General features: G+C 50.6%; 1 protein-coding gene across 1 annotated transcript in view; it reads left to right on the top strand.

Moving 5' to 3' along the window:
* Positions 1 to 2,495: 2,495 nt before the first annotated feature.
* jbug (filamin-type immunoglobulin domains fbug) overlaps positions 2,496 to 27,820 on the top strand; it is a 162,979-nt gene continuing 137,654 nt past the window's right edge. Inside the window, exons 1-2 of the mRNA XM_077659254.1 lie at positions 2,496 to 3,055; positions 17,710 to 17,973. Coding sequence (XP_077515380.1) covers positions 2,944 to 3,055; positions 17,710 to 17,973 — 376 coding nt within the window. The 5' untranslated portion in view covers positions 2,496 to 2,943. The remainder of the gene's footprint in view (positions 3,056 to 17,709; positions 17,974 to 27,820) is intronic.

The following is a 27,820-nucleotide window of genomic DNA, read 5'->3' as shown; positions in this document are numbered from 1 at the left end:
ATATTGAATCACACGGGATCAGCGGCGCTAGCGTTCGTAACGGCGCCGTTCATGCTCTCGGCGCGCTTCAGAGTGCTTTAACTTGAACGGCCTTTTGTAGCGAGAGCTACACTGGTCTACCAGCCGAGCATTTCACGGTACATGGGAGAGGCCAGTTGTGATTCAATATGGCGGTGTCGCTTAAGTTGTCTCCACCCGGGGCTGGCATCGAGGCACCCTAGCAGTCGTTAGCGGTCATTTCCTCTTTTGTCGTCTGCTAGGTTCAACCTAAAGTCGGATGAGAAACATACTTACGTAAGTATGCTTCTCTATGTTTGCGCTCCCATATTCAGGACCGCCGCACAGAATTCCTCCATGACAAAAAGAAAACACGTTCCGTTTTGAAATTTTTTTTTGTTACCTAACCAACAAGCTGATCGCAAGAAAAAAAAAATTGGCTATGGCTTAGCTCAGTTATGCCAGAATATACGTAGCGAGAGCTGTAGTTCCCCGCTGGTATACGCATGTTGTCGAGTTTCTTGTGTCTAAAATGTTAAGCATTGAAAAAGTATTTGGTGATACACATTGCCCGATGATCGATAAAGTATATATAACACGCAGTTGCCTTAATGCTGCCTACACAGTATTTAGACTGGATGCTTTCTCTCAGATACACAAGGTCAATCCTTGCAGTCCAGGATCCGGAGTACCCAGGTTCGAACCCGACCGCGGCGGCTGCATTTCGATGGAGGCGAAACGCTAATGCGCCCGTGCGCTGTGCGATGTCAGTGCACGTTAAAGATCCCCAGGTGGTCGAAATTATTCCTGAGCCCTCCACTACGGCACCTCTTCTTTTCTTCTCTCAGTCCCTCCTTTATCACGCCGGTGCACTTTGATGCGTTCAGCGGTACAGTAGGTGTGATCCATGCGACGCCTGCCGTGGAGACCGACACCGCGGACCGCGGCCGTAAGGTTAAATTGGTTTTGGGGGAAAGGAAACGGCGCAGTATTTGTCTCACATATCGGCGGACACCTGAACCACGCCATAAGGGAAGAGTAGAGTCGCTAAATATAGGGAAGGGAGAAAGGAGGGACTCCGGAAGAAAGAGGCGACGAAGCGCTCGGCGCACCCACTCCTCCTCTACGGTTGCCATGGTAACGACGCATGCGCACAACTGGCCTCCCCCATGTACCATGGTACCATGCGCACAACTTTCCTCTCGCGTGTACTGCGAAATGCTCGACTGGTAGCGCTGGCTCAGTGGTGAGGGCGCTCGCGGCTACTGATCCGGAGTTCCCGGGTTCGAACCCGACCGTGGCGGCTGCGTTTTTATGGAGGCAAAACGCTAAGGCGCCCGTGTGCTGTGCGATGTCAGTGCACGTTAAAGATCTCCAGGTGGTCGAAATCACTCCGGAGCCCTCCACTGCGGCACCTCTTTCTTCCTTTCTCCTTTATCCCTTCCTTTACGGCGCGGTTCAGGTATCCTCCGATATATGAGACAGATACTGCGCCATTTCCTTTCCCCCCAAACCAATTATTATTATTATTAGGTCTTACATGCTCCGCGCTCGTTGTATACAAGAGAAACTTGGAGCCTTGTGAACTGTCTTTACGTTCAAAACAACAAAAACAGCATAATTATATGGAATTAGGTGACCCTAATATAGTCCATATTATCACTATCAAGGAACACAAATAACTTCTGTTCTTTTAAAGTGCAGACGTTGACTGGGAAACACAGCAGTCCGTCATAACCTTTCGATTATCGTGTAGTCGGAGTACGTGCATCATGCATAAAATACGCTCAAAACTGCAAAAACACTGCTGCGACGAGTGAAACAAGTATGTACTGTCTATTTCCAGAACAGTAGCATTATTACAGCAGTCGCCACGCGGCCGCACAGAAACCTTGCCAGACGCCCAGCGCACTGCACGCAACTGACGCGTGGGACCCAACATGCCGATGCGATGGAGGAAACGGCGGCGCGGAGTAGTACAAAGGGTGTCCCCACCCTGAAAGCGGAAACGGGCAAGTATCCAAGCACTCTAGGACGCAGTGGTATTGTGCGCCATCTATTGCGTTTGTACGCAGTGTATGGCGTCTGCTACCCACGTTGTCTTTCATTCACTTTGCAGGGAAAATATGAATGACAGTGTATTTGCTCGAAGCGCTTAAGTTAAGACTGAGGAGAAATTATAATCTTTGCCTGTCTTTAAATTAGCAGCGATTAGCTAACGCTTGTAAGGCTAACACTTTTGTTGACATGAGGAATTCTAGGGACATTCAGGCTACTTGCTGACTTTATGCTCTAGATACTTGAAGCCATCTTCTGGAAAATACCGTAAAAAATGCGCCTTATTACAATTGCGTTGATTAGACACAATTAATTATTTAATCCTTAAAGCACTGAAAGTCAAACGCCCCAAAATGCTCAAGTGGGGACTTTTTTGACAAGCCTAGGTACGGCCTAGGTACCGATGCTCTCCAGAAGTAAGGTAAGCCGCAACGTGCTTCACGGCGCGGCGCGACGGAGCCAGCGAGCGCGCGCGGATCGGAATGTTGTCAGTCCGGCTAGCACGCTAGCGCGAGAGCGCGCTGGAAAATTAAACGAAGAAAAAGGCAGCGCTTCTTTGCTGGCTCGTATTTTTTTCCGCCTCGGCCCGAAAGAGCTTCCCCGAACGTCGCTGAATGTGACGGCGGCTCACGCTGCTACGGAGAGTCGTTCGGCGTGCCCACAGCGCTGCTGGTGTGTTGTCTACGTGGTGGTGGCTCCTGCTCGCTGGTGCGCGTGACAGCGGTTTTGCGGTTGTGGCAGCTGTGGTGAAGGACCACTGCGGCGTCGCAGGATACACTCGGACCTCGGTGGTGGTCGACGTGCCGTTCGCGCACAACATGGATTAGACGGCGAGACAGCGCGCGCTTCGTGTGTCTTTCAAGCAGGCGGGCGGGCAGGCCTGCTGCGATGGAGTACGCCAACGGCGCGCTGGCTACCGATGGTGGCGGAGGCTTCAGCCAGATCGGCATGAAGGCTCGCTCGCCGGAGGGTCACGCTGCTCGCGCCATGCAGATAAAAGGTTTGTGCTTTGACTTTTATGTCCGCCTTGTGTGCGCAGAGTGCGGCTACAGCAGCGTCCCACGGCGGGGCATTCCTGCGAGTGCGTACGCGGCGGCCTTCTTTGTGGCACTGCCGGTAGCGGCCGGTCGTTTGACCTGGCCTTCAGCTGCTCAGCGATTCTACCTGCTTGTGGTGCTAACATCGACAGGCCAGAAATGCCAGCGGTAGGCTTAACTTGCTGTCCAAATTAAGTGCTGTATATGTAGCGTCATGGTTAGGAACCGTAAGAGTATGTGATGACCGATATCGAGGTTTCGTGTTTTTGAACAACGCAGTGACAGCATTAAAATTCGAAACGCGCGCGAGATCTGCATTAACGAGACGAGATGCTTAAATCCACTTCACGTAAACAGTATACTCCGTCCTCTTTTCATTTCGCGTTTGTTATATTACTGTGTGGTTACCTGCGCAGAGCTCACAGGTAGTTCGTTTGCATATTTACCGTGTATACACGCGGTCACAGAATATTGAATGGCAGTTACTCTGCACAAAAGCGCCTTTTCTATTCTGAGCTGTTTTCTTTAACGGTGCGAAACTGCCGAAGTGCTGCGTTAATTGCGTGCCCTGACACGCCCCCTTGATGTTTTCACGCATGATATGCGCGTGTGCCGCCATGTAACCATGGGTTAACGCGTTATCTTTTCTCTCTCTGTCACATTTTTTTTCTTGACGTAGAAGTCTTTCAGGTGAGCTCATTAAGCTTTTCTCGCCAGCGTGAAGCATCTATTCACATGCTCACAGTTCATCATATTTAATCTTTTTTAGCGTTTTATGATAACACGTACTGCTCAGTGACGCTTGCCGACACACGGCGACGTTTGGCGATATTTTTATTTCTTTCACAAAGACATTAATTACGATCGATCGGAAGCGACTGTACGTTCTATTATAACTTTAAAAAAAATTTCGGTCTTTTAGGAATTTATTTCTTTTCGCACAGTACTGTACAGTACAGGGAGAACGAGACATTGGGCAAAAAGCTGCTAAAGGCAGCTTGAGGTAATGCCGCATGGAGTATACACGAACAGCAGTGGGTTTGCAACATAAGGTATACATATATCATTTTTACAGAAACACTGCATGTAGAGCGCATTCACATATAAAAAAATACAGCTGAATACAAAATGTCGACATAAACAACTTTCAATACAATAATTGATGCGTATTTATAATGTGGCAGTGTCCTCCAAAATCCAAAGCGCGGATAAAAGTTTAAATCGGGATATTTCCTCTATACATATATTATTATCTGCAAATATGCTGAGCTAACGAGCTACATTATATGATAAAGACTGCTTTCGGTATAACGTGCAGCAAAAAGATAGACGCAAAAGCAAGTGGTGTCGCACATTGAATGTAGGGGTGTAATGATGAAGATTAAAAGCTGTTAGTATAAGTTCGTTATTGGTTGCAACTACATTCTTGTACACGCACAATAATCTGAACGGATTCCAGGCATTAATCTTGAGAAATACTAAACTGTTTAACGTACGGATGCGTATGGGAATTACATGGCAGATTCGCAATTAATCTGTTTGCTCGTTTCTGTGCAGCTAATAGCTTCTGTGTATTTTGTTTTGTTGTACCCCACACAGCTAGGCAGTAACCAATAATCGGGTGTAAATACAGGTTGTATATAAGGACCTTTACCTTCACTGGCAGAGTATCTATGACGGCACGGTACACCGTTAACTCTCATTTTTATTCGCACATTATCTACGTTTAGCACAACTTTGTAAGCGTGCGATCTGCATGTCAAGCCGCGTTTCGACGGAGGTCGAAACGCAAAAGGCATCCCTGGGCGGTGCGATGCGAGTTAAAGGCCCCAGATCAGAAGAAGGTTTTAAGATTGTTTGTCTTATCGTGAAATAAAAGGCGCAGTAGCTCCCCCACTTTTGCTGGACACCTCAACCGCGTCGTAAGGAACAGGATGGAGGTAAGAGCGAAAGAAGGAAGAGAAAGGGGTGCCGTAGGAGGGCCCATCTCTCTCACCTCCTGTGTGGGCAAACTAATGGAGACGGTGGTTCGAGATCGGTTATCTGCATATCCTGAACACAAACATGTCATTGCGAGCACCATGTTCGGATTCCGCCCACACATATCCGCACAGGATGCCCTCCTGCAACTCAGTCCTTGACCCCCTGGAATGCCCCCATAATGACCGGGTAGTACTCGCCTTCATTTGACAATGTAACACACGGGACCATATTCGCTATAATCTAAGCCAGACCGACTGGGGCCTCAACACATTCCGATGCATATGCCAATCTCTAACGGATCGTCAACCCTGCATCCGCATCCAAGACAGACAGCATGGTCCTTACCTACTCGGCACACGGGGAACCCCTCAAGGCGCGGTGCTTTCCCCGCTGCTCTTCAATCTCGCTATGATGCCCTGCCGACCCAGCCGGGTGGTGTCGCCGGCGTGCAGCACGCCCTGTACGCCGATGACATCACCCTGTGGGTCACGCAGGGCAGCACAGGGGACATTGAAACGAGCCTGCAAACAGCGGCGACGACAGTAGACCGCTACGCCCGCCGCTGCGGTCTTCAATGTACCCCTCAAAAATCGGAATTTGTGCACCTCCGCCCCTCACAAAAGTGCACAACTAAAATCTCTCTTCCTCTTGAGAGTGGTCCCATACGCGAAACTGATGAGATACGGTACTCGGACTCTCCTTCCACAAACACAGACGGCCAGGCACTACATTGGCCAAACTCCGTAAGGTGGGGGACCAGCTAGGTGGGCCGCATGGTCCGCCGGGTTTCCAACAAACGCGAGGGGTTGCGAAGTAAGGATGCCTTGCGGCTGGCAAAAGCCTTCGTAACCCGTCGAATTCTCTATTCGACTCCTTATCTCCACCTACGGAAACAAGCGGAGGATTTCCTTGAGGTCATCCTTCGCAAAATTATTAAACGTGCCCTTGACGTCCCCATCACTACTTCAAACAGCCGGCTTGTATGGCCCTTGGGGTGGCGAATACTTTGCAGGAGCTCCGGGAGGCGCACCTTACAAAACAGTACACGCGCTTGTCGCAAGCGGAGTCGGGCCGCCGCCTTCTTGCTCGACTCCATATCCAACACACCACTCCCATGGAAGACAGGTTTCATATTCCAGAACGGTGGAGACGCGCCCTCCACTGTGCGACCTCTTCCAGCCAACATGTCACACGAAGACCACAATGGTTGGCGCCTGGCACGAGCAGAAGCCCTAGCCCGACATTATGGCAACAGAACAGGTGTATACTACGTGGACGCCTCCGGCCCTCACCGCGGGGGATGGTACACGGCCGCGGTTGTTTACAACCAGTTAACGGCCTCACTTTCAGAGCCGCAGTGCAACAAACGCAGAAGAGGTCGCGATTGCTTTCGCGCCCTGGCATTCCGATTCAAAATACATAATCGCCGACTTGCGAGGGGCCTGTCGGAACGTCGAACAAGGCTCGATTCCCTTCCTAGCCAATCTAATGTAGCTAAATTACTTATGTGATAGGGACCCCGCACACCGCTACCTTATATGCGTCCCTCATAGCCTGAGTCGCTTTGGGACGTTAAAACCTCATAAACCAAACCAAACCGTTACCCTATATGGGCCCCTGCTCATCAGGGGTTGGCAGGAAACGAGGGAGCAGACGCAGCCGCCCGCGCGCTCTCTCCCCGGTCTGTTTCCGCCTCCCCATCCGATCAGGAACCCGATTTTTATCCGGTCTATACCTTCGAAGATATTACAACACCCCTATACCCAACCCATCCCGGGAGGACTGGTAGGCGACCCTGCTCGCCTGCCACGACTTACAGGCCCAACAAGCCAGGCGCGCCCGGGCGGCGGCCACCGCCACTGAGGTCGCAAACTAGGGACCTCCACGTAGTGTTTGTAAGGACCGATCCCTTATGGGCTGATCCAAGCACACCTCCTGGCAGGGGATTATTATTTTTCCATTTTTTAGGTCGCCCCAACCTATAGTATATGTCCCTTGTAAGGACAATAAATGTTTTCACCGCCATCCGGCCAGGAGGGCTCCGGAATAATTTCGACCACCTGGGAATCTTTAATCTGTGCTTATATCGTACAACACACAGGCACCCTTTTGCATTTCGCCTCCGAAACGCGCCCGCCGCTGCCGGGTTCGAACCCGGGTTCTCCGGCTAAGTAGACGAGCTTCTTAACCACTGAGCCACCGCGACGGGTGCCCCAAATGGTTGAAACTGTTCCGGAGCCCTCCACTACGGCACCTCTTTCTTCCTTTCTTCTTTCACTCCCTCCTTTATCCCTTCCCTTACGGCGCGGTTCAGGTGTCCAACGAGATATGAGACAGATACTGCGCCATTTCCTTTTCTCAAAAACCAATTATTATAATTATTAAGTGTACATCAAGAAGTGAGACAGTTACTGCGCTTTTAATTTCCTTAAAACCAAATTGTTTTGTTCTCACGAAACGTTGTGAAAATAATGTTTAATCTCTTTCGTGAATGCTTTACATCATATTGTGCTGCCGTGCGCAAGCACCGAGGTACAGTAAAATGTTCCGTTTTACAGAACTGAGTTAGGACACCCGACACACACGGTGAATGTATCGAAACGGACAACCCGGCCATGGTGTTCAGGGGACGCTGGCATCACATCCGGCATCGAATTCAGTTTGAAACAGACCACGTCACTGGCGTATGTTGTCGTCATCCTGTAGGAGGCTTTTGTGCAGATCTTATGAGGGAAGCCTTTGGCTCGTGTCGCGACTCGTTTGCTGCTTTCCCCATCGAAACACACGAGGAATGTAGAGACAGTCATTATATTCACCCCGAATTTCGGCATCAGCTTCTATAGTATTCTGTATTTATTTGCTCTCGTTGGCGAAGGATTACAGAGAAGAGCGGGTTACATCAATAATTGTCGTTTTGAAATTTCATACGAAGAGTTGCGTGAAATCGTGGAATTTAAAATTCTTCAATTTCATTTACACGCCTTTCTAGCTCCTTAACGGAAACGGTACTGAAATTGTCCAAGAGACACTAAGCGTCTTATGATGCGGATGAAGTTCCCATCTTTCAAGTTGCCCGGTACACAAGTTTGCTACGCTCGCTAACATGTTGGTCAATAACGGCTCCAAATGTTATCAACATTAAAATGTCCATCCTGCGCGCGTTTATGCAGATGCTGTGAATCTGTAATTCACAAATTCCGACATCTATTCACGGCACGCCGGGCTGGTAGGAATGAAATTTCAAGGTGGTGAAATTTTGCGATTTTCGACATTTTTGGAAAATAAAACCACGGGGAATAGAAGTCTCCCTGTTCTCCCAACAGTCGTTAGATTTTGGCATCGCAACTCAACGAGCTTTATCCGGATAATTTAATCAGTGGCACCCGTGCAGAACCCTTTTAATTACTTTGGGTGATCGAGAACAATTTCGATCGTGTTGTCACCAACTTTCGGTACTCCTAGCTTTTTGCTTCCAAAACCTTGTTTCCAAACGCTTGTTACACCACACCGGTGGCCTAGGTGTTTGACATCCGCCTCGCATGCGAGAGTTCCGGAGTTCGATCACCAGTGTCGGCGGGTACCTACCGATGTTACAATGGGTGCAAGCTTTCCCCTGGCCTATAGTGCTCGGCTATCTGCGGGATTAAAGGCATGGAAATGGGTCTCTGACCACATCTTGCGTAACGAAAATACCTTGTGCCATAGCACTCTTTGGCCGAAGCCGGCCTTGCGCAACTAAATTCATCATCATCATCATCATCACCACCACCACCACCAAAATCTTATTCAAGCGAACGTAGTTCTTACGCAGGGTGTCCGGATAAACCATGTTCTTGTAGCCACACGGTTGGGTCAGAAGTAACTGTGTAATTTTCTTCACGGCAGGTGTGAAAACTTTAAGCTTGTCCCGAAGCTGCAGCTCATGTGAGAGTCGCCGCGTAGTGGAACCCTTGGGAATAATTTGGATCACTGAGGCTTTTTCCTAACACCGCACGGGCGTTTTTGCAATTCGGTGCCATCGAAACGTGGCCGCCGTGATTCGATCCCTCGTGCTCAATAGTGGAACAACGGGCGGCATTTTCAGCGTTCCTGACGATCTAATCTCTGGCTGCATTGTTCCTGCGCCCTTCAGTCGCCGCAATAACCTCGGTCGCCCTCGGTTGTTGTTGTTGAGCGAGATATAGCTGCTGGGAAGTGCTTGGTGTGGATGAGTGTGTATATATATATATATATATATACACACTCACATATTAAGGAAGCCAACAGTCACCAGACTGTTCTTAATATGTTCCTTAATATGTTTGTCAAACGAGCCCCTCATTTCCTTTACCTTGTCTACATTATATATATATATATATATATATATATATATATATATATATATATATATATATATATATATATATATATATATATATATATTGAGAGAGAGAGAGAGAGAGAGACGAGCATTGGGAAGGAACGCTCAGGACGAGGCGCAACACTTCCGAAAACGACCGAAAAGTGTAACTGTTAGCCGCGAAGGCATGTCGCTAAATTCGCATACTTGCACACTCTGACGCCGAAGCCATGGTCTGAAGGGATTGAGCTCTGTCGTGAAGAGAGGCGGGTCACCGATTGCTGCTGTCTGACAAGTTGTCAAGTATATCCTTATCTGGAACTAAGTGTTTGTGTGTGTGAGGGGAGTGGGGGGGGTGTTGTTTGTGATCAGGAAGGCCGGACAAGAGCTGGCGCGATAACGTGCGGCAATAGGAATGCTTTGAGGAGTTCGCGGTGTCGTCGGCGTCATTGACCGAGTGCTGTCTACGTCAGAATGCCGCGTGAACACCTTCTACGTGTGAGTTTGCGTCTGCTCTGTGACGTCATAGCGTCACGTCACGTTCTCACATCAGGAAGTTCATGCGCAAGTGTACAGGCACTTGTAGGACTTTGTGACATAAATGCTTCTTAGGCGTGTGACGACTGCGCGAGCGAGCAGACGCTTTCCGACGCAACTACGGCATATGCAAGTTTGAATCAGCTAGGGTTTTCAGTCGGTGGATTTTTCGTGCTTCTAAGCAGCAAACAGAAAAAAAAAGGGTAAAAGCTGTCTGTGACTTTCCCCGCTGGAGACAGTGTTTTCTGTGCACATTAGAATAGCGCCACTAACCAATGGACAGCGTGGTTAACCACGTGACTGTTGAACGCGCCGCTCGCTGCAGTCGGTTCTCTTGAGTCCACAATATATAGAATCTTGTTATAAAGAAAAATCTTAATCATGTGCAAGGATAGTGTATTGCGAAACAGAATCTTGTTATAAAGAAAAATCTTAATCATGAGCAAGGATAGTGTATTGCGAAACGACATTTTAAACTCATCAAGGAAAGGTTGTTTTTCTTCCCACGTCCCAAATGCCCAGCAGTGTGCGTTCGTGCTCTGCCTGGGACCCCCACGGATCTGTGCGTTGACTCCCAGGCCATTTTCACACACTAACTCCGACAGCCCTTGTATAACCCGTTACCTGACTATTAGCGTTCATTTCGCCACCCTGTGCCACCATGATATAACCTAGTGCACTGTAACCTGTTCCACTATTCGTTCATGGCGGCTGCGCGACGCCAACCTTGAATCCATCCGAACCCAGTTGCCTTCCGTACTTGATTCTGCGATCGTGACTAAAACATGAAGCTGCAGCCGAAGAGGCGCAGCAGTACGCGTGTGTGTACTGAGCCGGAGTACCGTTGAGCCGCGTGAAGGGCTTCACTTTGGCTTAAACGTACGCATGGCGTCACCGCTTATAGGAACGCTGGAGTTGCTGGTTGGAAGTGCTACGCAGCCTGTTAGCCAGCGCCAATGAACATGCCAAGTAATGACAACCCCATTCCGGCAACAGTGGCTTGGTGCCTGCGACGTGACTCCAGCTGGCCGCCCAGAGAGAGTATAGTGTCAACATATCTTTCTTTCACATTAAGCGGGGTTTCGCTGTAAGCGGAATTACGGCATTCTTGTCTGTACGTGCGAGGGGGGGGGGGGGGGCAACAATGGTCGGCCTCGCTGTCTCGCGTGGCCTCGATTGTGAGCGGCCGTCTGGGCAACATGATCGGCCGTCCGGTCGTGACGCAGGGATCGCTGGCTTCAGCGGCGCCTGGAGCACAGAGATATATGAAATGCGCGCGAGCCGGCCTCGTAGCGTTAATAGCGCGATGACGACGAGCCGTCTTCGCGCGAAGTTGGGTCGGAAACAGAAGTGGGATAAGTTCACTCTTATTTCCGGCCAACGAATGTCTGTGAGAGCGGCGCGCATGACGACGATGAAGCGCGAGACACCGCACTGCTTTTGTGGTTCGCGAAGACTTTGCGTGGGGCGCATTAAATTTTAATAGCGCCCATCTCCATTGATGAAGCGTATTGTCATGTTCGATCCCTGCCTTATACTTGGATGGTGACGGAACGCCAGGAGGCCCGCGTACCGGTGCAGATTAATCCGGAGCGCTCCATTGCGCTTGCTCCCTGACCCATAGTGGCGCCGTGACGCGTAAAAACTGTTAATGATATATTATACGGTTGACAAGCTTTGACAAACGTCTTCATTCAATTCATTCAAGCACTTGATTCAGTTTTATAACGAATGCATTCCTTTTCATGAAGCACTCTTAGGTGATAATTGAATTGTTGACAGTTCGTTGAGAGCCTCGAGATCCTTGCCCAGCCAAGGATCCTTGGTCACTGAGGTTACCCGACCCTCTAAAGCTTTATATATATATATATATATATATATATATATATATATATAAACGAGATTTATTGCCTCAGGGCATCAACGGGCGAAGTTATGATGAAGGATGCAGTAATGATTAAATGAAAAAGGTTAGCTGGTTTTATGCAGTCCAGTAGTTAGCGATGGCATGGTCCCTGCGTCCAATATATGAAGCAAGGTTGCTCGGTGGAACACCCGCTACCTTCAGGTGCCGGATCCTTGTATAGGCTTGAGAGCTGGGCAGTCACACAGTAATTGGCGAACGTCGGCTTCAATGTCGTCGCGTTTGAATATCGGCCGAGGAAAGAAATCTCGACACTGAGGCCACTGCCGAGTGACTGCAGGTGTGAGGGTAACCCCGACCCTGATCCCCCGAAACGCAACCTCCTCTGCACGGGTAAGACCGCGGGGGAGGGCTACCGCACACGGAGGGATGTGTGCGTAGCCGGAGGCGTTCCTTTCTTCATGAAAGGAGGGTAAAATTGTCCATATGAAGGAGCCGAGGCAATGATGAGCCTAGAGTCACGAGGCGGGTCGCTAAATCTGCCTGGCTTCGAGAGTTTAGCAGATCCCGTAGGACCCACTCAATACGCACTGGCTGCGGGATGCGTGCCGCGAGCCGGTGGATGTCCTGACATATCGTTGGACAGCGGCTAACACGTCGTATCAACCGCACTGCTTGAAAGGGGTCAGTGCGGATGACAACGCGGGATGCAGGGAGCATAGTCGTGGCGGTCACGGAGCAGAGTGCCTCTTGAACTGCAACGAGCTCAGCACAAAAGGACGTAGGGGGTTCCGGAAGTTGGAACCTAGAGGTATCAACTTAGGAATCACAGCTAAACCAAACCTTTCGCTTGTGTAACCAGGGTTAGCTGAGCTAAGCCGCAGTCATTTTTTTTGTCTTTGAGGACAGGAAATTTCTTCCTTTCTCATCAGCAGGTACTACAAAGTAACGTTTTAAGCTATCTACAGCACCGATGATTTTTCACACTTCTATAAAATTGTGCGGAAAACGTTTCCTATACCTTGAGCTTGGCGCCCTAGTTGCCTTTGTGCCATAAAACACAACACAGCACAACACATCTCCGCATACTGCGGTATTCGTGTTACGCGATGAGGCACTGTGATTTGCGCGCGCGCTATTTCGGTCGGACACTCGCGCTGTTGACCACGGATGCCAAATAATTTTAACGCGACAGCGTTAAGGAACTCGTGTCGCAGAAAAGCCGGTGTCGGCGTCTTTGGCAGTGAGCGAAAAATGGCACATCTCTGGACACCTGATCCGCGCCGTAAGGGGAGGGATTGTCCTTCCCTTACGGCGCGGTACGGGTGTCCAGCGAGAATTGTGAGACAGGCGTCATTTTCTTTCCTTAAAACCAATTTTCATTTCAATTTCCCTTTTTTAAAGTGGTTTTGGGGGGAAAGGAAATGGCGCAGTATCTGTCTCATATATCGTTGGACACCGGAACCGCGCCGTAAGGGAAGGGATAAAGGAGGGAGTGAAGGAAGAAAGGAAGAAGAGGTGCCGTAGTGGAGGGCTCCGGAATAATTTCGACCACCTGGGGATCTTTAACGTGCACTGACATCGCACAGCACACGGGCGCCTTAGCGTTTTTCCTCCATAAAAACGCAGCCGTTCGGGTGTCCACCGAGATATGGGAGACAGGCGTCCTTTCCTCAAAAAAATTTTTATTTTCATTTTCCTTGCCTTACGGCGTGGTTCGGGTGTCCACCAAGATATGTTTCCTTTCCTTAAATTGTCCGGGCAAGAGGTCGCACTGAAGGACGATGGCGTTCCGTGGATTCCTGGGCAATGCTGCAACCCGCTGTCGCGTCCTGCTCTTAAAGTCGAAGCTTAAGCGTTCTCCAATTTTTTTTTTCACCTCAATTTTAGATGGAGCTCCGTGTGCACGAGAAAAAGCGACACTATGAGGCGGCACGGCGACTCTCGCTCCGTCGCTTAGGCAAAATTGTTCTGGCTCGACACACATCTCGCCCCGCAGTGCGCGCGCCGATTAGCCCTCCGTTGCGGACAGTCAGTGTTCTCTTTTTTAATAACTTTGCGGCTGTGCCTCAAAGACAGATCACGGGGGGGAGGAACAGTGTGACGAACCGGAAACGTGTACAGCCAGGGTGTGACTGATTGGCTAGAACAGAGCGAAGAGTCGGAGAGCCAAGCGACACGGGCAAAACACTTGGCGAGACGGCGCCGCTTGCCGCTTTGCCGACGCGTGAATTTTTGCGTGGTCCGGGTCCGAGCTGACCAGAACGTCCTCCCATTGCTCAAGAGAAGGAATTTGTACTAGATCTTCCAGTGGGGGCTCTTCTTCACATTGCATAATATGTCATTATACGTGGCTGATTCGCCAAACAACCTGCACTCGAAGTTAGACATCCGGGTACATTTTTGCCAATAGATAGGGGCTAAGAAAGGACCAAGTTTAAAGTCGCCCCCAGGCGGTCTTTTGCACCTTATCCAACGTATTGCAAGGTGGTGCAAATTTGGGCCTTTCTAATTGGTAATAGCTTGTGAGTTCGTGGAAAGATGCCAGCTCGTCCTTGGAGTAATCCATGGATACGGACGACCCACCGACTCGGTAGGCGAAACCTCGAGCCACGTTGTGGGCCGCCTCGTTTCCCGGATTCCCCGAGTGAACCGGCACCCATATCACCTCAGTTTCTTTGTAAGGCTGTCTGGTCAGTTTCAGTGTCTGTTGTGCCGGAGTCGAGATTCTGCCCCTCGCAAAGTTACGGGCTGCCAATTTGGAATCCGAGATGATTGCATCCGCGTCAGTGCTAGCTATGGCTAGTGCCACAGCTGCCTCTTCCGCTGTTTCTGAAGGTTTTGCCACTACCGGCCCCGAGGCCCGCAGCCATCCGCGTGCGTCCACCACAGCCAGCGCGAACGCTCCGCTTGATGTGTATCCTGGCGCGTGTACGTAGACAGCTCATTTGTCCGTTCCGTATTTTTTGTGCAGAGTTATTGCCCCAGGTTTCCTCCGTCCTTCCTCATGGGAAGGGTGCATATTCTCTGGCAGTGGTGTGATACGCAGTCCCTTCCTAATGAGCTTGGGTATCTGTGTTTTTGTGTCCGCGGGTGGAGGTTCCACGCCTATCCCTATAGTATGGCTCTGCCTGCCTTGGTGCGCTTAAGCCGTCCTGTTCGCATCGTGAGGTGAGCCTCCTTGAGCTCCTCCAGTGTGTTACGTATTCCTAGTTCCAGGAGTCTCTCTGTCGAGGTCAAGTTCGGCAGCCCCAAGGCTGCCTTGTATACGCTTGCCTAATTATTGCCTCAGGTTTGCCTTTCTCTGCGGCATCTAGCTTGAGGTATGGCAGTGCACGCACCATCCTGCATGCTCAGCACTAATGCTGCACTATCCTGCAGAGGTGTACTTCTTTTACCCCCTCCTGCGGTTGGCGATTCTTCTAAATAGCCTAATTGACATATTAAGTGATGTTTTCAGCTTTTCCAGGCTTTCTTTGTCTTCCTGTTAGCTTGTAGATATATCCCGAGACCCTTATGGACGGCACCTCCTTGATAGGGAGTGCCCCCAGGGACGCACACGTAAAGTGGAGGTGGGGGTGCTTGTCTCCTGGCACCGGGACCTCTGGGTTTGCCTTTGATGACCAGGAGCTCCGATTTTGGGTATGAGCTTGTTAGCCCTGCTTTACCTGCGATCTCTGTACCGCGCTTTGCGACGTTTCCTTTATCTGACCGTCGCTCCCGCTGGTGGTTCAGAGAGTGATGCCATCTGCGTAGAATGCATGCCTCAACCCGGGTGTGGTTTCTAGTCTGGGCGGAATTTTTATGAGGGAGATATTGAAGAGAAATGGTGGCAGTACCGATCCCTGCGGTGCCCCTCTGCCCCCTAGCCGAAAAGGCAATGACTCTATCTCGCCTGTCGTGATCATCGCGGACCTATGGCTGAGAAATGAGCGGATGTACTGGAAATTTTTCTCTCCTGCGTTAATGTGTGAGAGGTTCTCGAGAATGGTTTCGTGTGCCACGTTATCGAAGGCTTTGTTGAGGTCTAGCCCTATAGCACTGCTTTGGTGCCCGTTCCCTTCCCAGGATCTATCACGTCTGCCTTGGGCTCCGGAATAATTTCGACCACCTGGGAATCTTTAACGTGCACTGACATCGCACATCACATGGGGCATTTCGCGTTTCGCCTCCATCGAAACGCGGCCGCCGCGGCCCGGTTCGAACCCAGGAACTCCACACATGATGACTGATTCAGTTTCGTCTTTTTTTTTTAGCGGACACACAAAATGTTTTTGCTCGGGTCAGAACCTCCTGATTAGTGTTACATAGACGGCGACGATGAGCGGGCAGTTCCGCGGGTGCCCCTTCATGAGCAAGAAGTGCGTTTTCAGTAGACTCCAAGGAACTGTGCCATTACTTCATATCCAATGGCCGATTTCTTAGCGAATTCAGCCATCAATGGGCCTGTTGCCCACGTCGCTCCAAACCTTATCCTGCTGATTGTGTCCCGTGCTGAACTTTCCAACTAAGCGCAACCTGAACCATAAGCCCATGCTGGCTAAGAACACTTTAAATTCCTATGGAGCGTTCGTTCTTGCGCATCAAGACAATGTGAGGTTTCCATGACGCTATTGCGCCGCAGCATTCCTCGTCTCAGGCTTTATTTACGCCGTTCTGGGTTCACGCCGTCGAATCTTTGTGACGTTGAATTCTTATATCATTGCATCCTCTTCTGCCGGCGGTTTTCACGGCAGAGGATTAAGCATTTGCAAATTCCCCTCGCTCGATTAAGACTGCCGTTTACTATTCCTGTCCTCCTTTGCTCCTCTCCTTCGGTGAAACCGGCAGAGGGCACGCCCTTAATCCGGTGTGTAAGCTCTTTCATCGGCATGTTATCGATAACGGGAGATTTTTGTGTTAACAATTCTTTTTCTTTACTTTTCTCTCAAAATTTATTTATTTATTATTATTAATTTTCAAATGATTTCTTTTAACCCTCACCTCTGTTTCCTCGATTTTCGTTCCAATTTTCTCAAAATTTCTCAAAATTGGTTATTTATTTATTTTATTTATTTATTTATATTTTGGATCTGCACCAAACTGTGGCCAAATCCCCCAATCTGGGTATGTGCCACTGCTTCAGATGCGACAACAACAACAACGGAGCGCGCGCGCTAGACACATGCACGGTATAGAGGCGATTTTAATTGCCGCGCTCTGTGCGTCCGGATGAGCGCTTTCGCACCGAAAGGAGGGCGCGCACAGCGTGGAGCCGGGCTTCTGCGGCCCTGTGGCGCCGAGGGGGCCACAAATTAGGAGCTGTCGAGAGACACACACGTGCGCACACTCGTTGCGGCCTTTAACTTCGGTGGCACGTGCACACACAATTAACCACAAATTTAGGAAACAAGGACCCCGGCGAGCGACGGAACGAACATCGTCCTGGCTGTTGCAGGCGCGAGGTGGTTTAAGGAGGAGGGCATGTGCTCACTATCGGCCTATGCAGGAATCTCTGTCTAGTACCCATCCTTATGATTGCCCTGCAATTTAAGCTGTCCTTAAAACTTGCTTGTAGCTTGAAGCACGAATCAATATTGTGATCGGAAAGTTATTGCATAGATGTCCAGTTTTTTATATTTGTGACAGTCCTGGTGTCGATGTCAGGCGAGATCCGAGTTATACATGTTGAGGCAGCGGTTTTGTTGGTGGGGTGGTGGCCGGTTTTAACCTCGGACGTATTAATAACGAAAATTTCGGTCTTGTGTACGGGCCCTCTTGACGGCTTTGTTCAGACACACCAGCGGCTTACTCTAAGCCGGAGGAGGGTGGAGGGCCAGGGGAGGATTCTCTGTAGAAGCTCCGTCTAGCCTCTGCCACGGGGGGTGCTGACAGCGTGCTTTGCCCTTGCCCAGGCGACGAGTTCGTGTGGGTGGAGATCCAGGAGAAGACGTTCACAAACTGGGTGAACGAGCAGCTGCGGCCGGCGGGCGGCGGCGTCGTGAGCGACCTGCGCCGCGACCTGAGCGACGGCCTGCGGCTCATCGCGCTCGTCGAGGCGCTGCAGAAGCGCCGCCTGCGACGCATCGGCCGCCCCCAGAACCAGCACCAGTGCCTGGAGAACGTGCAGACGGCGCTCACGGCCATGGCACAGGACAACATCAAGCTCGTCAACATCGGTGAGCGTGTGCGCTTATTTGGCTGCGCCGCAAACGCACTGCAGTGTTTAGTTATTTTTCTTTTTTAATTGAGATTACCGCGAGGCTAATCCTACCTGTAGCCAACAACAACCTCAACGCTTCCTTGTGACGTCACAGGTGTCATGACGGCGCACCACGCATAGCTTCCACGGAGCTGGAGGCGGTAAGCTATGATCTTTCACAATGTGCCTCGTTCACAAACGTGACGGCCGCTTCGACGCCGGTGCTTGCGATTACTTCACTCCCCCACTCGAGAACTAAATGTAGAACTTCAGCATCGAAAATGAATTCCGACGAATTATGCGTCCAGGGAAAAAGAGCTTCACTTCCGGTGTAATCGTTGGTTGCATGTTTATAAGGAATTTTCTTCCACGTTGTCCGTATACCTGTACCACGCACGCTACAACAGCGCCCGGATTGATGACGTTACACTCTTGAACCGCTTACGTAGCATCTTGCGCATACAGCTGCAGACATGCCGGGCAGCTTTTGACGGCCTGCGCAACTGGACCCCTGCGAGATGGCGGAATCGACCGCTGGCTCCACACTGATATTCTGTGATGACGGGCAGTGGCGAGCACATTTTTAGACCTGTGTGGCCGTGCCTTTCAGTTCAATTAAATTCCCTTTCTTTCTTTTCCATCTGTGTAGTCCGTAAAAGTTTATGGGATGAAAACTGTTAGTCGCAGCGTGCCGGAAGACTGTTACCAGGCGTGTCCTGATGTATTGGTCGACACCGCAACTGCATCAGAGACAAGAAAGAACTATAGTAATATTTTTCCGGTATACACGTTTTGTATGCATTGCACAGAATGAGCTTTCGCATAACTGACCAGAAAAGAAAAAAAAAATCTTGTTGCAATTTGATTACGCTTCTGCCACAAAATACCGAGAAATGGTATCACTTACTATCACTATGCAAGACGCAAGTTTAAGATAAGGTTGTATACACGTGAAAGAGTACTTATAATTCCATCAAAACGTGCAGGAATACAAAAATAAGTATGAAATGCATATTATCCCTTCAGTTTACGGTGCTGAAACTCATGGAATAAAACTGTTCTGTATAGCGACGCGGATTGAATGGATGAATGCGTTTATTTAGAAAGGAGGCGGTGGAGAGGGGAGGGTATTAGATTTTTTCCTGGTATACAGGTCTTAAAACTGTGTAGGAAATACTTCTTCACCGTGCGGAGCTGTCAGCTGGCGAGGCAACGAGAATAACAGCGCAGAACGTAGACGGGACACGAGAAGAGGAGCGCTGTCTTTCAGCAACGTTTAATTGGAAAGGACACAGCTACTTACATCCGCACGGAGAGCACACGTGCCACAGGCACGTCACTTTACGCCACGATACACACGTCGTCCCGCACACTCGGAGCAAGATTACCGCACGCCCAACAGCTGAAGTTTCTTTTTTGTTAACAATGTTGAGTTGAGGAATGCAGGACCGGCGACCGGTTTATTGCCCGGGCAGGCGAACACTGGCCCGGGTCCAGGACCCGGGCCCAGGACGAGCTCGCGCGACACGCTCAGCGTGCCTCACGTGATCGCGCAGCCAGGCGTGTTCTCGGCCTGGCCACACGCAGTGGCTAGGCCTACAACAAACAATATGGACGGCTTGCTTACTCACTGGTCCCTTCGTTTGGCTATCTCGGCGGCCTCTGTAATCTCACTGTGTTTATTCAACACTTTGCATCTTCTGAATTCCGAGGCTTATGTTTTGGAAGGCCAGTCCCTTACACGAATGCCTGCAGGCTTGATCAACGTCAATTTCGTGCTCCTTCAGTCTCTCGTTGCTTCTCCTGTTGTGTCCCGTCTACGTAACTCTGTGCTGTTCACGTCAGCATGGAAAACCAACAAGCCGGGCCAAGCTGCTGTTCTGGCTAACGAGAACTAAGCCGGTCGTCTTGTTAAAAGTTCCGTTTGGCCGCAGTCTGTGAACGATGATAAAAAAGTGTGAAAATGTAAATATCGCGCTCGGGAAGTTCCGCCTCGCCGCCGCGCCGTCACAGGAGAGACTCGCTGCAGCTCGTGCGACTCGATAGGTTCGGGAGATGATGTCCGCCCCATTTGCGACAGGCCGCGTGTTGACTTCTCTCCGCGAACTGAGCGTGCGGCCGCGGGGACGACCTTATCGGCGCGAGGAGCGGCCGGAAGCGAGCGACTCGGCTTCGCTGACCTGGCCGGGCGCCCTTGCCCGATAAGCCGATGCACGCTGCAGGGGCCTGAGTCACAGCCATCGCGAGTCTCCGGGGAGGCGTTGCTTTCTGTCTACCCGGTTCTTCAGAGGGTTTCTATGCTTTCGGGAATGCTGCGAGCTGTGTACTGTGCATTGCCCGCGACGTTTTCAGACTAAAAATAAAAAACTAAAACATGCGACGTGACGTGCTCATGTAATCGCTATAGTCGTTCTTGGAAAGTGCGCCTCGTGCACTTTTGATAGCCTGCACGTCTGTAGCTGCCGCGCTGCTTGTTGGTAGGAATGCTCGGATGACGAGGGTTATTTGGGCTGCAGGAGGCGGAAGGAAATCTTTGCTGATCCGATTGTCTTCTGTCAGATTGGCGGTTCGATTTCCAACAACGGCGGTCGTTCTTTATCTTTGTTGAGTCATACGAAAACGGAACTTCCTGGGCGGGGGAGGAAGTTTGTCATTCGCTTTGAGCAGCTTATTCAAGCGCATGACAAGTTGGGCTGCTTATCTGCTTCGTGAGTAGTTCTGTGGACACGCTGTAGATTTATATACCGGCTGTGCCGCACTTCCTGCAAACAACGCCTTCGCGCACTTATACCGCAGGAAGTGTCAGCCCTCGTCAGCCGAGGCGCGCTGCTGAAGACTAGACGCTTCCGTAATCGGCCTCTTGGAGCGTTTCCGACCAGAACAGCGCGAAGTCGTCGCCCAGTTCCGAACATGCAGCAAAGCACTTCACGCACTTTTCGCCCGCTGCTCCTTGACACGAACGAAGAAAAGATTAGCAGAGGCCCTCGCTGTCCGAGCTAAAGCATGGCAATAAATGTTCCGCAAGCACACAGGTGCCGCTCACTGTCTACTCTACGTGGCACCATGGATAGAGAGAGGTTGGTATACTTGGTAATCACAAAGTGAACAAGGGAGGGGAAAACCTCAGGGTGATTGCCAACCGGTCCTTCCTCCCCGGAGGGATGACCCTATTTAAACCCCGCCAGTGATGAACGCTTTGCTCAGACGAAGACAAGTCCACTTGTCGAAGCGTTGGCAAGCACCCTGAGGTTTTCCCCTCTCTTGTCCACTTTGGGACTACATGGCACCATGTCCTCCATGGCTCAGGTCTGTTGTTTTTGGGCAGCCGGTAAGTGCCGAAGCTTTCGCCTGCGACGTATGCTATGACGTCACCTAGCCCGGGAAAAGTTCCTCGCATAATCATCGCTTCAGAACCAACACTTGCTTGAACAGTAGACGATATAGGAAGTGCACTGTCTGATTGCTTAACGAGGCGAGGGGATTAGGAGCAGTAAGTATTGTCTGGTTACGTCAATTCCGACATTCTGCTCACGCTTCTTCTCTCGTGAGCTTGGGGCATGATAGCCTTAGCTGTTTATGTGCCACTAAACACTACACAACGCTTCTTTCCTCGAGCAGCCGCCGGAAACTGAAGAGACTGTAACCTGTGTATTAAGATGGAGTGTTCTACGCTGTTGTATGCTTTGGAAACGCCTAGCGTAACAAAAGCAGCGTACAGGCGTTGACGGCGCGCGCAAGGAGAATTCGACTCTCAAGGTCAGCATATGCATTCCATATATCGAACATCGTGGCCGGAAACCGAGTTCACACGGGCTGAGAATAGTTCTGCGCTCCACGAAGGCTGAAACCAGAATTAGTAACACCCTTTCTATTAATTTTACCACCTTTGATATCAATAGGAAATATGCCTAATATTATCCAGTTCACAGCGTCCACCGTGATTTTTAAGTAAAAGAGTCACCGTGGTCAGCTTCCTCTCAGAAGGTATCCAAGCGTGTTTGATAGAATATAGTTTACCAGTTCTAATAAGAAGTAGGGAGACTCCCCAAAGAGAATCTTGATCATCTTTAAAGTTGCAGCAACGTTGCAACAACACAAGTTGGAGAATGGGTCTACCCGAAAAATGAGAGGCCATGCCTTCATTGCAGAGGGCAGGAAGTGCCGGCAAAGGTGGCAGTCACAGACTCGGTATAGGCACCCACACGTTGCCAACATCCCAGCTCCGGCGGTGCACAGCAACGACACCTACTGCGGACAAAAGAGTCTCTGCTGGAGTCAGGGCAGAGTATAGACTTCGAACAATACCTTTCGTGCAAGCCAGATGTGAAGGGATAAAGGAGCTTATCCGAAGCGAGGCTAATGGTGAGGAGTTTAGTAAATCTCTTACACAGGCGAGGTCTGGCGATCTGCACAGAATCCCGCCGCGTCCAAACCTCTGAGACTGACTCGTATCGAGCAGTGGCTGACTGGAGCGCAGCCCGAAAAGCTCCAGGGTTGGTCATCTTGATTGCGCCACCATCCTTAGGCACCAGCGCGACAGGGATACGCTGCCGACGCCGCTGCGCAAAAAAAAATCTTCCAAAAGCAGGAGATCAGGGGATAGGGAAGCCGACCAGGAGGAGCTCCCCTGGTCGGGAGACTGTGTAGACACACCCCGGGTTAACGGCCTTAAGGCCTGCTTTATGCCCACGAAACGAGAAGCGCAAAGGCGCAGGGAGAAAGGCCTCACCCAGCCACCCGGACACTTGGCCGATCGTTCCCACAACAACCAGCGCTTGACGCGTGGGAGTTGTCGCCTCACAAGTGAAGTTGTTGTTCCCCTCACAAAATGGCACATGCCCACAAGGGGGATTGGCCATAACCAGGCGGTGACTATTTAAATTGCAGATTGCATATGGCAAGCGTTGGGCGCTTGGCTTGGCCCACTTTGTCCTCGTCGTCTGCTCTGCCATGAGCACGCGGCAATATCATTATTTTGGTGGAGCATATCAGGTGCTGCGTACAGATATGCGGCGCACAAAGCCTGTTATATAGAAGTACGGAGCCCACCGAAGTCGAGTTAATGCTGTGTGTTCAGTCGTGGGTGCGTTTTGCAATAGTGGTAACCCGCTCACGGGTCAGAACAGCGTATCGAGTTAGCACTAGCTTGTCCAGCTAACGATGCTACTATCCCCGCCCGATCGACGCCGCCTGTATACACGTAGCACGTTGGGATTGTCCGGAGCGGAAAGGCCCGAGGGCTGTTTTTCGATGGCTGTAACCTCAGGGCCGAGTTGTTTCGAAGAGGAGGATTTCAGCCGGGAATGAAAACCTCGCAGCCGCACTCCTTGTATGACTCCGATGGTATAGACGGTTGGGATCCATCCGGAACTGTTTCAGGCCGCTGCTATAGCGTATTGCTTCGTCGCGTAACAACTCGCGTGACAGAAGATATGCAGGGGAAGAAAAAAGTAGGTTGTCTTAAGCGAACAGCCGTCGTAGGAGGAGTTAACGGGTGTGTGCGTGTTTGGGAGGAAGGGGGGGGGGGGGGGATGGCTGCAGCGATCAAGCCCTGGCCGGGTTGCGCGCGTGTGTGCCGATGAGTGACCGCATTTTATGGCGGCAGCCGCGCGGTAGACTGCTTCTCCCGCCGGGAGGGGATGATCAATTACGGAGGCGATTAAAGAGAACCGACGAAGCTCCTGTCTCGGCTACGGCGTAGCAGCATGGACGCCGCGAGGTGCGAGTAACCGCGCTTCCCTTCTTCCTTCTTTGCATTCCTGCATGTTCGCTTCTTCATTTCCTTCCTTCTTGCGTACCTCGCTTCTTTCTCCACTGACCCGCCTGCACATTTTGCGCCTATAGACAGCCGCGCCGCGCGGGTGGCTGTAAACACGCCGTGTGAGCACGTCCGCGGACTCGTTTGTGTCTTTTAATTTATATTTTATTTCGTTTTTGTTTGGTTCGGAGAAAACTTTATTGTGATCTAATAAATTATGCCCCTGAGGCTTTTGTTGACAAAGTTTCTTGCTTTCTGGAGGCGCTCACGGGCGCGCTCTCTGTCGGGTGACTCTGACATGGCAGCTAGTGAGTGGTGAGCTCAGAAGGGCGTTGTTGTTCGCGCCGAGATATTCTCTAAATGTGCCATTTGAAATAGGCGATGAAACTCCGCCGACGAAACGTTATTCGGTGAAACGTTCTTCAGTGAAATGTTCTTAGAGCAAATGAGACAGTATTCGACGATACATTCTTCGATGAAACGATTTTTGGTGACGCTCTGGCGCAACAGTGCATGGTTGGAGTGCTGTCTTGTTTGCCTCTGCACTCAGCACTGCTCACGAAAAAAAAAAAAAGAAACGCTGGTCCAGCATGAAATATATCAACAGGAGGAATCTTGCCAAGCTGTTTTGTTAGCGTGTTACATCGACGGTTACTTAGTAGGATATCAACTTTGGTTACAGGCGCGAAAGAAGACACAAGACAGAAATACGGGTGTTGTGTATTTTTTCGCGCCTGTAACCAAAGATGAACAGTTACCAACTTCCCAGCAAGACGTTCTTTTAGTAGCATCGAAGGCGGCGAAGATTGGCCGCTTTCCTTTCGTCTGCGTTGATTAAATGTAGGCACCGAGGTGATGCCAGGTACATTCATGGGCTGAAGTCTCGCCGGGCTTTTTTAGTATTGCGCAGGTAGACGCGCTGAAACGCGGTCGCGCATTCCTGCATGCAGCTTGCGCTACGAAGTCTGGCATGTCGCCATGCGGAAAGGTTGCGGTCGGCCAAGAGCGCGTCGTTTAAATGGAATGCCAGGGATTGTTGCCGCGGGGGTTAAAGGCGAGGCCGACCGCACAGTTGCGCGCAAGCGGAGTAGGAAGAAAAAAAAAGAGGCTGTGTGGGAGGGGACGACACGAGGCCTTCTCTAGCGCTGAGCATATATGCGAACCCAACGGCTGATCAGCCCGAGGAAGTCGTGTCTGAAGCCTCGAACATTAAGCGTTTCGCGATGACAGCTCGAATGCGTGGTCGGCGCAGTCTCTCCAATCCGCGCGGGTCGAGAAAGGGAGAAGGAAGCCAGAACATAGACGCGAAGGTAACGCCTCAGCGCGGAGCGAAGCGAAGATGGTCGGCGGCATCTCCTCCCTGCCGTGGTTTAACGTGTCGACGACGCGTGCTGAGTGCGTATACGTACCATTACGCTGCGCGCCGATGTCCCTCCTGGTGGAGGGCACGTCGCTCTTTCCTCGTAATGGAGGCGTCGTGGTCGGAGCGCCTTCTTTTTCCGGATTCCCTCGTCGTCGCTCGGCGGTGTCCTTGCCCTTTCCGGTTCAGCTGCCGCTGCCTCCGGGCGCCGCTCGAGAGCCGCTCCGATGCCGGTGCGGGTTGTCTGGCGGCCGAATGCCGCTTCATAGTTTCGGTGTAACTGTAGTTCGGATTTCGGTATAAGCGTGATTTCGATCTGCGTACAGGTGTTCGCTGTACACAGCTCCGGACTCGGCCGGCAGCGGTTCTGCGTGTTCGAGATGTCGGCTACGACCGAACGGATTTGTATCTATGTAATGTGTGTAGGTAACCTATACAGGGCTACGCGCACTTCTCTGGCAGATGTCCGAGCCTGGCTGCTCCAGACTCATGCCGTATCACAGACAGCACGTGGCCAGAATCGCTTATCACCATATTCCTCATTGCTGCATTTTCAAAAACACTCGTACCTTGAGCTCGAGAAAAAAAAATATGCGCATTATTTCCCGCCGATCTACTCATGCGCTTGCCGATGTACATACCAGCCATGCTCTTGCGTCACCTCGCTGTGTCTGGTGCACACACACACGCATGCACGTACGAATAGCTGCGCCTGTCGTGTCATTCTTTCGTCTTTTATTTGTGCCTCTTCGTTTCTGTGTCACTAATCGCGGCGAGTACTGCTGGAAAGGCCGTCGGGCGTATGCGCATCAGTTCTCGCGTGAAGGCCACGGTGTCGCTAATGCTGGGTCATGTGCGCGTGCGGGCGACGTTGCTTTCGTCTTCCCGTTGCCACATGGGGCCTCATCAGTGACGCAGGCTGGTACGATAGGGCAGACGAAGGCAGACAGTCATCTTTTTCATCTGGGAATTTTCTTGCGTGAAGAGTCCCACAGAAAAGGACGTCGCATTAAATGAAAGGAAGAAGCAGACGTTTTGGTGAACGCGAGGTGTGTAACGTGTAGGTACTGCAAACGCTCCTTTCTTGCATGCTCCAGTCCGATTCCGTTTAGATGTGCAAACGCGGGGAATGTCCTCGCATCTCGTGGTGGCGAGGCAGGCGTCCGGAACAGCCGCAGACGGCGACCAAACTTGCCATGTACTGCCCTCCGTATTCGCTGCACTTCTTGTGTCGCTTCCTTGTTCGCCGCAGTGAGAACAGCCTCTGCAATATAGCAGAGCGCCGTCGTGCAGTATAAAAAATGACTGTTCCAGTCATCGATATGTCTGCGAGCCGCGCAGCTTCCCTTATTCGTGGGCTCCATTCGTCGACGCTCCATGGCTGCTCCGAAATAACGGCACGACGGTCGGCGTGCAGATAGAGATACAGCGACAACAACAGTTCTTGGGTGGGCAGTGTTGTGGGAATTAATCTCATCCAGTAGTCACTGGGAATTTCAAGGCGATAACTGGTTTGTGTTGATCCCACCCCATTGTATTCGCAGGGTGTGCTTTGCGTATTCCCTAGCTCTCTCTTTTCACTGCACACGCCGAAAGAGCTGCAGTCGCCATTTATTTATTTATTTATTTATTTATTTATTTATTTATTTATTTATTTATTTATTTATTTTTTCAGTACTGCCAGCCTTAGTAGGCCCGGGCTGGAGGGTCAATACAACGAGATACAGGGCATGGTAACATTTAGCACACAAATTAAAAGATAAACAAACCAAATGGCAACACATGCATGATTCGAACAAAAAATAGGTAAATTGAACACAATTTTTTTTTTCGCCAGAAGTGGACTTACAACGTTCAAAAGTCTTTATAAAAAATTGGCAATGCTCTCAGTGCTTGTTAGTCTACTCAAAGGAAGCTGGTTCCACTCAGTTATTGCTCGGGGAAAATAAGAATATTTGTACAAGTTTGTTCTGGCACTATAAGGTGTTAAGGACTGGGCGTGACGATGTCTCGTTAATCGCGTCACTAGTGGTTTTAAGTAAGTGTCCGGGCTCGTTGATAACTTGTTATTTTTCAACAAAAAGAGAAATTTTAGTCGCAAAAGCTTTCTGCGAGTTTTCAGTGTCTGTATGCCATTAACATTCATCAAAATTGTAGGGAAGTAGCTGGACTACGAGGAATTAACATTCATTAAATTTGTGGGGACCCCATAGTTGGACTACGAGGAACTAGACCACCGCCTTATTTAGGGCGATGGGACACAAAGTAGACAGTTCCACCTGGATCCTCCCCGCAGGGGCGTCTGCAACTTGCAGATGTTTTTGGTTGAGGGGGGTTTAACGTCCCAAAGCGACTCGGGCTATGAGAGACGCCGTAGTGAAGGGCTCCGGAAATTTCGACCACCCGTGGTTCTTTAACGCGCACTGACGTCGCACAGAGTACACGGGCCTCTAGAATTTCGCCTCCATCGAAATTCGACCTCGGCGGCCGGGATCGAACCCGCGTCTTTCGGGTCAGCAGCCGAGCGCCGTAGCCACTGAGCCACGTACCGCTGCGGCTGTCATGTTTGTTTTTGGGTGGGAACGAAAGAGGGTTCACTTCTGGTCTGGGTCCGTCGTCAGGGCTCTGTCTCTTTTTCCAAAAGTTCAGTCGCTTTCTGCGTTCAGCTAGTGTTTCGGCTTCGAGTTGCCCTTGGCAGAGCCGTAG

This window comes from Amblyomma americanum, chromosome 3 (assembly GCF_052857255.1).
Source record: "Amblyomma americanum isolate KBUSLIRL-KWMA chromosome 3, ASM5285725v1, whole genome shotgun sequence".
NCBI classification, from domain to species: domain Eukaryota; kingdom Metazoa; phylum Arthropoda; class Arachnida; order Ixodida; family Ixodidae; genus Amblyomma; species Amblyomma americanum.
Note: the sequence above shows the minus strand (reverse complement) of the source record. Positions and strands in the feature narration are given on the sequence as shown.